General features: G+C 59.4%; 1 protein-coding gene and 1 pseudogene across 1 annotated transcript; one reads left to right on the top strand and one right to left on the bottom strand.

The window, feature by feature from the left end:
* Positions 1 to 2,032, top strand: FNDC10 (fibronectin type III domain containing 10). The gene has a single exon (XM_046013933.1). The coding sequence runs from the start codon at positions 1 to 3 to the stop codon at positions 676 to 678; it is 678 nt and encodes a 225-aa protein (XP_045869889.1). The 3' UTR covers positions 679 to 2,032.
* A 4,654-nt stretch (positions 2,033 to 6,686) lies between these two features.
* On the bottom strand, positions 6,687 to 8,276 carry LOC123938078 (annotated as a pseudogene).
* Positions 8,277 to 9,110: the final 834 nt, after the last annotated feature.

The raw sequence follows: 9,110 nt of genomic DNA on the forward strand, positions 1-9,110 counted from the left end.
ATGCGCGCCCCGCCGCTGCTGCTGCTGCTGGCCGCCTGCGCGCCGCCGCCCTCCGCCGCCGCCGTCCCCACGCCGCCGGGCTGGGAGCCGGCGGCCGACGCGCCCTGGTGCCCCTACAAGGTGCTGCCCGAGGGCCCGGAGGCGGGCGGCGGGCGCCTGTGCTTCCGCAGCCCCGCGCGCGGCTTCCGCTGCCAGGCGCCCGGCTGCGCGGCGCACGCCTCGGCCGGCCGCTCGCTGCGCGCCAGCGTCCTGCGCAACCGCACGGTGCTGCTGCAGTGGCGCCTGGCGCCGGCCGAGGCGCGCCGCGTGCGCGCCTTCGCGCTCAACTGCTCGTGGCGCGGCGCCTACACGCGCTTCCCGTGCGAGCGCGTGCTGCTGGGCGCGTCCTGCCGCGACTACCTGCTGCCCGACGTGCACGACGGCGTGCGCTACCGCCTGTGCCTGCAGCCGCTGCCGCTGCGCGCCGAGCCCGCCGCCGCGCCGGAGCCCGCCGGGCCCGCCGAGTGCGTGGAGTTCGCTGCCGAGCCGGCCGGCATGCGGGAGATCGTGGTGGCCATGACGGCGGTGGGCGGCTCCATCTGCGTCATGCTGGTGGTCATCTGCCTGCTCGTGGCCTACATCACCGAGAACCTCATGCACCCGGCTTTCGGGCGCCCCGGCCTGCGCAGGCAGCCCTGAAGCACCCGGCGGCCGGCCCACCGGCGCTCCGCTGGCCCGAGATTGGCGCCCGCTCCCCACTCGTCGCTCCTGCTCCCTCCTTAGGATGTCCACGCAGGGCCTGCTGGAGACCGGTAGGGCCCCAGCCCGCCAGGGCCTTGGAGTCATTGCACGACCTTCCTAGCCCGGCATTCGCCTCCCACACTCCAGGTCGGGACTGACCCTTGGGCCCGCGCGGGGGTGCCAGCCTCGACCAGGGCTCTCCCTGCTTTCCAGAGGCCTTTACTGGGGCCGCCGGGACTTACTGCCCCTTCTGGCAAGAGCCATTGGCACCCCCCCGGGTCACCACGCTGCACCTGCAGCCTGTGCCAAGTTGGAAAAGACAGGCTGTCGTCATTGCTTGGTCACTGTGTGCTTTGCGGACTTGAGGAGGCCCCTTGGAGCCTATCCTCTCCCCACCTCACCCCAGTGGGCTTAGAGTAGCGTCGTGCCTTAGTGTCTTGGGGCCACCGCGGGAGCCAACCACCGGTCCTGTGCTGTCGAGGGGGCCTGTGGCCCTGGCACTGGCCGGCTTGTGTCCGTTCCAGCCGGAGCCCCCTGGGAAGCCCCCTGCGAGCTGTGCAGGAGCCTCCGGTGTGGCTAAGCAGCCTCCCGCGCTGTTTCCCTCCTTGGGCATCTGCGGCGCGGGGACAGAGATGGGCCAGGCCTCTGGGAACCTGGCCTCTGATGGGCGTGTCCAGGGGCAGTGCCCTCTGACCTCGGGGGAGGCTGGCAGTTCTCCAGGGCTCCCTCTCTTTCTTTCGTGGGTGCTGCTTCTGATGAGGGCTTTCCATGGCGAGTGGGGGCAAGTGGCTGGGAGGAGAGGGCTCCTCTCAGACGACAGCGTGTGTCCAGAGAGCAGAAGAATTGAGGCCAGCCTGGCGCGGAACAACTTGCCACTACGGCCTGGATCCCAAGCCTCCGCCATGGCGTGACGGACAGCACCATCCCACCGCTTACTCGTGTTGGCAGCCAAGAGCCCAGGAGCTGGCTGGTGATGCTGGCACCCACCGAACTGAAGGCCGGCCTTGTCCCTTCCTGGGAAGACCCGAGCCAAGGTTGCTTCCTGAGCTGGGCACCTGGCCTCAGCAGGAGGGGTAAGGCGCGCTCGGCTCTCCGCAAGTCCCCGACCACGACCGTCCTGGACCTGGCACTTCCAGAGTCACTGTGGCTAACCCCGCCCACCCCCACCCCGGCGGCCAGTGGCGACCTCGGGTCCTGGCTGGCACCCCCACAGTGCCCACTCCCTACCTCTCTGTCTTTGCTCGGCCTGCCCCTGGCATGGCGCTGGTCAGGTGTGAGCCTGTCGTCAATGTCTAAATGTCCATCATTTTAGACCAAAACCGCTGTCTCGTGTGCTTACTGGGGAGAGGGGAAGGCGGAGTGCGGTGGGGGAGAGGGGAAGAGGAGGGCCCCTCCCCAGTTCCAAGGCACCTTGTTACAAGCAGAGGAACAGGCAGCTCTATCCATCCTCAGACCTTGAGGAAACATCCTTTCTGGGCCTCCTGGGCTGGGTAGGGGGTGTGGGGATGGCATTTGCTGCAGTTAGAAATAGCCCAGTCTCATGGCTGACCCAGTTGAGCTGTGACATGCAGTAATTAGGCGGCTGCGGGAGGGTCCCCTCCCCAGCATGGGCTTCCCCATGTAGTGCTACGACTGCGGAAAAGAGGGACCCTGAGTCCCCGTGTGGGGTGTGCACGAGACCGTCACCTGCTCCCCCAAAAACTCTCCCCCTCCTTGGCTGTCCTTGAGATGCTGGAGCTGGCTGTGACCCTGAGAATCAGAAGCCGCTGGGGGCGGGCCAGGCTCTGAGGCGTGACTCATCCCTTTGGAGGGGGCAGGGTACAGCAATGTGTCACACCGCTGGGCAGAAGTGGGAGGAGTTCGGCTTCTAGCAGCCTTCTCTCTGGCTTCCTTTGCCTGCTGCAACCCCTCCTGGCCCGTCGTGCGCTTGGGAGTCTTCCTCAGGGTAGAAGTGGGAGCCCGGGTGTCTGTCCTCAGCTCCTGGCTGCAGCTGGGTTCCAGGACTGGAGCCCCGTGAGGTTCTGTGAGGCCAGCTCTCATCTCTTCCCCTCCCCTGACTCTCTACCAGGTTTGGGGCCCCTTGGTGGGCTGGGGCTCATACCAGCCCCTGTCCAGTCAGCGGCTCTGCAAGGCTGGTCCGCGCGGACTTGAAGCCTTCTGCTCCATTCAGGGGCTTCTCGAAGGACTCGAGTGCAGCTTTGGGTTTGCAGAGGGGGAGCTGAGCAGTCCTGCCCCAGCATGGTCCAGTCAGGGGGTGGGGGTTGCTGGGCTTGGGAGATGCCCTGGGGCTGGTGCCCAGGCTGAGCACTTCCGCTTCTGAGCTCACACTCAACCCCCAGAGCTGCTCCTTCTCCCCGGGGGCCCACCCTCCTGGGGACGCCCCGGCGCCCACCGAGTCCACCCAGTCCACCTGAAAGACTGACCGCACGCCTGTCCAGTGAACCGCCTCCATCTCCCGCCCCCTTCTCTCCCTCTTTCTGTCCTCACCATGGTCTCGGCTCTGACAGTGTGGCTAAGGGCAGACATGCCCCTCTCCGGAGCATCTTCATGGCCCGAAACGGGTTTCCGGCGCTGTCGGCCCGACTCAGCCTTCGAAGAGCCATGCGGCCTTTGAAAGCCTCTGTTTCCTCATCCGTAAAATAGCATCAGTAACGGAGCCGGATTCGCAGGCTGGTGGCGAAGCTTACCTAAGATCGGCGGACAGAGACGAAAACGGCACGGCCCTCGTTACTACTGTCCATGCCTCCTCTGGGCTGAGACCACCGCCTCCCCAGCCTCACCCCTGCACGATCTAGACACGCAGCCCATCCACGGAATTCCTGTTGTGATGGCTTCTGTGTACAGCGCAGAGCTGATTCCGGGCTCACGCCCCAGAGCTCCCCCACAGCCTGGACTCCTCGCCCTGCCCACAGGAAAGATCCGCTCTTCTATGAGCGCGTGCTGCAGGCCCGTGTGACCAGCTCCTGGGACCCCAGCAGTGACAGGAGGGGGCTGACCGGCCCCCCAGATTCCTCTGCATGGCCTGCGGCGACAGCCTGCTCCCCCGGTCCCTGAGGGTGGGCACAGGTCCTCCCATGCTCGAAGGCCACTGGGGCCTCCTGCGGCATCCTAGGAGCCCACGGTCCCCCCAGTGCGGCCCCTTGGGAATGCCCCGGCCCCTGCGCGCTCAGAGGCTGCTAAGCTGGAGTGGGCTGGGGGAGGAGAGCGGGCAGCAGGCAGGCTGAGGAGCGCGTCGTGGAGCTGGCATTTCCAGCTCAGCTCAGGACTGGGGGGCAGGGCTGTTGGATCTGTGTTCGGGGATCACCAGGAGCTGCCGAGGCCCCTGGCCGCAGGGACAGGTGTTTGGCCCCTGGCACCGAGCCTCCCACCTGGGCCACACCCGCGTTGCATCCATTTCTTCCCTAACTGCTGCTGTTTCCTGTTTGACTTTGGTAACATGGGCAGTTGTGACTTTTCTCTGCTCTGGGCATGGCTTTCTGCCAGGACTCTTCTCTGTCGGGATGTTACTATGCTTTTCTCAGCGTAAGTCTGTGGGGTTCAACGGCTACTCTGTTCTTTCGGTCCCGTATAAGAGAGATGGGTTTCCCCAGGCTCTTGGGTGAGGAGTGGGTGAGCCAAGATAGCTTCCCTGACCTCCCGACTCTGTGAGCACTGTTGAATGATGTGGGGGAAAAAAGCAGAAGAAAGGGGCGCCTGGGTGGCTCAGTGGGTTAAAGCCTCTGCCTTCGGCTCAGGTCATGATCTCAGGGTCCTGGGATCGAGCCCCGCATCGGGCTCTCTGCTCTGCAGGGAGACTGCTTCCTCCTCTCTCTCTGCCTGCCTCTCTGCCTACTTGTGATCTCTCTCTGTCAAATAAATAAATTTAGAAAAAAAAAAAAAGCAGAAGAAAAAGTATTGAATTTCCTACTACCTACAGCCCATTGACAAGTCCTTAAAACAGGCAGAGTGACCTTCCTCTAGGGACTCAACTGCCTCGATGTTGGCACTTTGCTAAGGGCAAAAAACAATCCTAGTCCGACCCCCAGGATCCTCTAAGTCTACTTTAACATACAGATATTCCTTTGGAAACTTCCTTTATCTCTAACCACCCCCCCCCCAAGATACATGTTGGCAATCATCTCCCAAACATGTGACCCACTGATACACATCTGAAGGGTGTCAGGACTCAGATTCTATTTATGTATTTATTTTTAAAGATTTTATTTATTTATTTGACAGACAGAGATCACAAGTAGGCAGAGAGGCAGGCAGAGAGAGAGGAGGAAGCAGGCTCCCTGCTGAGCAGAGAGCCCGATGCGGGGCTCGATCCCAGGACCCTGAGACCATGACCTGAGCCGAAGGCAGAGGCTTAACCCACTGAACAACCCAGGGGCCCCAGAACTCAGGTTTTATTAGGCGGTAATAAGTGACCTTTCCCAACTACAGTTAGCTCCTCAAGGTCCTAGAAACCTTGCTTCCCAATTCTTTAGAGACTTAGGCTATCCTAACCCCCTCCCAAACTTAAAGTAGATAACGGGCCACTCCTCGTGACCCCAGTGCAGCTCTTTCTGCCCACGGGTGCTGTCCCTGTGTTTTAATAAAACCATCTTTTTGCACCAAAGACATCTCAAGAATTCCTTATTGGCCATTGGCTTCAAACCATAATGTCTTTCCTACAACATTTCTTAAAAAGCGTTTATTTATTTGAGGGCACCTGGGTGGCTCAGTGGTTAAGCATCTGCCTTCGGCTCAGGTCATGACCCCAGGGTCCTGGGATCGAGCCCCGTATTGGGCTCCCTGCTCAGCGGGAAGCCTGCTTCTCCCTCTCTCTGCCCCTGCTTGTGTTCTCTCTCGCTGTGTCTGTCAAAATAAATAAATCTTTTTTTAAAAAAGATTTTATTGGGGTGCCTGGGTGGCTCAGTGGGTTAAGCCTTTGTCTTTGGTTCAGGTCATGATCCCAGGGTCCTGGGATCGAGCCCCGCATCGGGCTCTCTGCTCAGCCTTCTCCCTCTCTCTCTGCCTGCCTCTCTGCCTACTTGTGATCTCTCACTCTATGTCAAATAAAATAAAATCTTTAAAGAAATACAAAAAGATTTTATTTATTTGAGAGAGAAAGAGACAGAGGAGAGAGCATGAGCCCCGGGAAGGTACAGAGAGAGAGGGAGGAGCAAACTCCCTACTGAGCAGGGAGCCCAGTGCAGGACTTGATCTTAGTGAGGATCCTGACATCATGACCTGAGCTGAAGGCAGACGCTTAACTGAGCCACCCAGACGTCCCTCTTCCTACATCATTAAATATGTGGCCTCACGGTGTCCGGGATCTGCCTCTCCCCTCGTTCACTTTTTTTTTTTTTTAAGATTTTATTTATTTGACAGAGAGAGAGGTCACAAGTAGGCAGAGAGGCAGGCAGAGAGAGGGAGGGAGAAACAGGCTCCCCACTGAGCAGAGAGCCTGATGCGGGGCTCGATCCCAGGACCCTGAGATCATGACCTGAGCCGAAGGCAGAGACTTAAACCACTGAGCCACTCAGGCGCCCCTCCTCGTTCACTTTTATGTGGACTTCCTTGTCCTTTGCCCCTGGTGTCTCCAACCTGCTCAGTTTGGATTCTAGACCCACAAATTCGTTCATGCCCATTCCTTTCTTCCCTCATTAGCAACCACTCTGATGTGCCCTCAGATACGTGTGTGCCTTTTTTAAAAAATTTACCCCAAAGCTGGGCTGCAGATTTTTTGTTGTTGTTGTTGGAATTCAGTTCTTTATATAAAAAGTCCCTTGTAGGGGCGCCTGGGTGGCTCGGTGGATTAAGCTGCTGCCTTCGGCTCAGGTCATGATCTCAGGGTCCTGGGATCGAGCCCCGCATCGGGCTCTCTGCTCCACGGGGAGCCTGCTTCCTCCTCTCTCTCTCTCTGCCTGCCTCTCTGCTTACTTGTGATCTCTCTCTCTGTCAAATAAATAAAATAAAATCTTTAAAAAAAAAAAAAGTCCCTTGTAAAAACAAAACAGAATAAAAACAAACTGAAAAGAAGGGGCAGGGCAAAATTTTAAAAAAGAAAAAGGAGGGAAAGAACGGAAGGAAGAGAAAACGGGGCGGTGGCTTATTGCTCCTCCTCCGCTCCAGCCTTGCTCTCGGCGTCTTCCGACTCCTTGCTCTCCTCCTTCACGGAGAGAGCTTCTAGCTTCTCAGTCACCTTCTCGGCATCATTGTTTTTGCCCGACCCTTTCTTTTCTCTCTCCTCGATGTCTTTCCTGCATTCTTCAAACTTTGTTTTGAATTGCTGTGCATTTTCAGCATTTAGGAAGCGGATGGCCAGTAGTGCTGGCTCGGGGCACTCGTCGGAAAGTCAGCGTGGGTGTTCCAGACCCAGGCACGGTCGCTGCCCGCGTTCGGCTTCAGTTCCATCATCGGTGTGTAGTGGTGGGCGCGTATCTTCAGGGTCTTGTCCCTCCTCGTGAGGAAGCAGATGGTCCCTTTTTCCTTATGCTTCAGAAGCTTAACGTCACCAGTGCCTCGTTCCTTCCACTGTGGGAGATCGTTCTCTGAAGCGAATCGGAATAGCTTGCCTGCATTTTAAAAAGCTCTTCTTCATCTTCTTCCAGCGTTTTAATTTCTTGCTCAGGAAGAGAAACTATAGGCTCAAACTGGGGGTCGTGGTTGGACTCGTCTGCATTCTCAGTGGAGGTATCACGGTCCTCATGGGTGTCCTTGGCGGCTGCCATGGGGGCGCGGCGGCGGCGGCTCGGCTGGCTCTGTGGCCTCTCGGCGGCTGGTTGTAACTCCTTTCCTCCGTGCCTCTGGGCTGCAGATTTTTATTGTCTTTACTCAGCATCACATCTGAGATTAACCCCTGCTGCAGAATGCACTAACATTTTGTCACTTCTCTCCATCACTTAGTCTTTCCCCTGAATGAACAGCTTATTCCTATTCTTGGTACATTTTTCTATCACTCGGAATTTTTCCTTTGGATTCTCAAGAGTTCCACAAATATTCTAAACCAGTCCTATCTGATAGGACCTCCTGAGACTACTTCTTTATCTGCGTTGACTACAGGCTACAAGTCACCACAGACCGGGAGACCTAAAACAGCAGGACATTTTGCACGGTCTGCCGGAGGCCAGAAGTCTGAAATCCGGAAGTCCGCAGGGTCGGCTCCTTCTGAGGGCTCTGAGGGAAAATCTGTTTCATGCTGCTCTCCAGCTTCTGTTGAAAAGAAATCCTTAATTTTGGTGACGTGAGACTTGTCATTTTCTTCTGCGTTGTAGGCATCTTTTTGGTCTTAAGCAATCCTTGCACACACAAAGTATAAAAAAATATTTTCCTGGGGCACCTGGCTGGCGCCCCAGCAGGGAGCCTGCTTCCTCCTCTCTCTCTGCCTGCCTCTCTGCCTACTTGTGATCTCTGTCAAATAAATAAATAAAATCTTAAAAAAAAAAAAATGTGGCCATGGCCAAGAAGCACATTAAAATGTGTTCAATTTCAGGGGTGCGTGGCTCAGTGGGTTAAAGCCTCTGCCTTCCACTCAGGTCATGATCTCAGGATCCTGGGATCAAGCCACCTGTCGGACTCTCTGCTCAGCGGGGAGCCTGCTTCCCCCTCTCTCGGCTGCCTCTGAGATGACTCAAGTCTAAAAAAATAAAAAGTAGAAAAATTGAGGGCCTTCTCCGCGTCCCCCCGCCCCCCCGAAGACAAGGGCAGTGCCGGGAAACGTCAGCCACGGTGAGGGAGCTTCTCCTCCGCCGGCCGGCCGCCCGCACGCCCGCAGCGCCGAGCAGCCCCACCCCCCCGCCTTCCTCCACGCCGGCGGGGTCTGCAGGCCAACGCGCAGCGCGCCTCTCCACGGCGCCGTCCTCTCCCGGCCCCGGCCGCGCGCCCCTGGAAGCCAGCAGGGCCCACGCTCCGGCCAGATCCACGCGGCGGGACACCGAAGCCGGTCCTACCCCGACCCTGCGACTCCGGCCCCCGGTGCCTCCAGGCCAGCGCGGGGCCCGGGTCAAGCTGCGCTCCCAGCCGGGAGGCCCTGCACGACTCCCCTCCTCGAAGGCTTCCAGATCTCGGCCCGAACGCTACGCGGCGGGGCTCCGAGAGCGACGTGCGGACGCTTGCGCGAGCCCGAGCACACGAGGCCAAGCGGCCGGGGCTAGAGGCGGGGTCTCGCGGGGACCCGCTGAGAATGAGCCCACTGTGGGCCGAGGGCGCACTGACGGCCCAGGCCGCGGGAGCGGGACCCAGCCGCCAGCCACCGCGCTGAAGCGACGCTCCAGCGCCCCTGGCCGCCGACCGACCGGCGCGGCGCGCTGCGCGTCGCTCTGGTCGACGACGGCCGCACGTCCGACGCGTCATGGGCGACGGCGCGGCGCCACGTCATTCCTGGCGACGGCGCGGCGCCACGTCATTCCTGGCGACGGCGGCCG

Source organism: Meles meles, chromosome 1 (genome assembly GCF_922984935.1).
Source record: "Meles meles chromosome 1, mMelMel3.1 paternal haplotype, whole genome shotgun sequence".
Lineage (NCBI taxonomy): Eukaryota > Metazoa > Chordata > Mammalia > Carnivora > Mustelidae > Meles > Meles meles.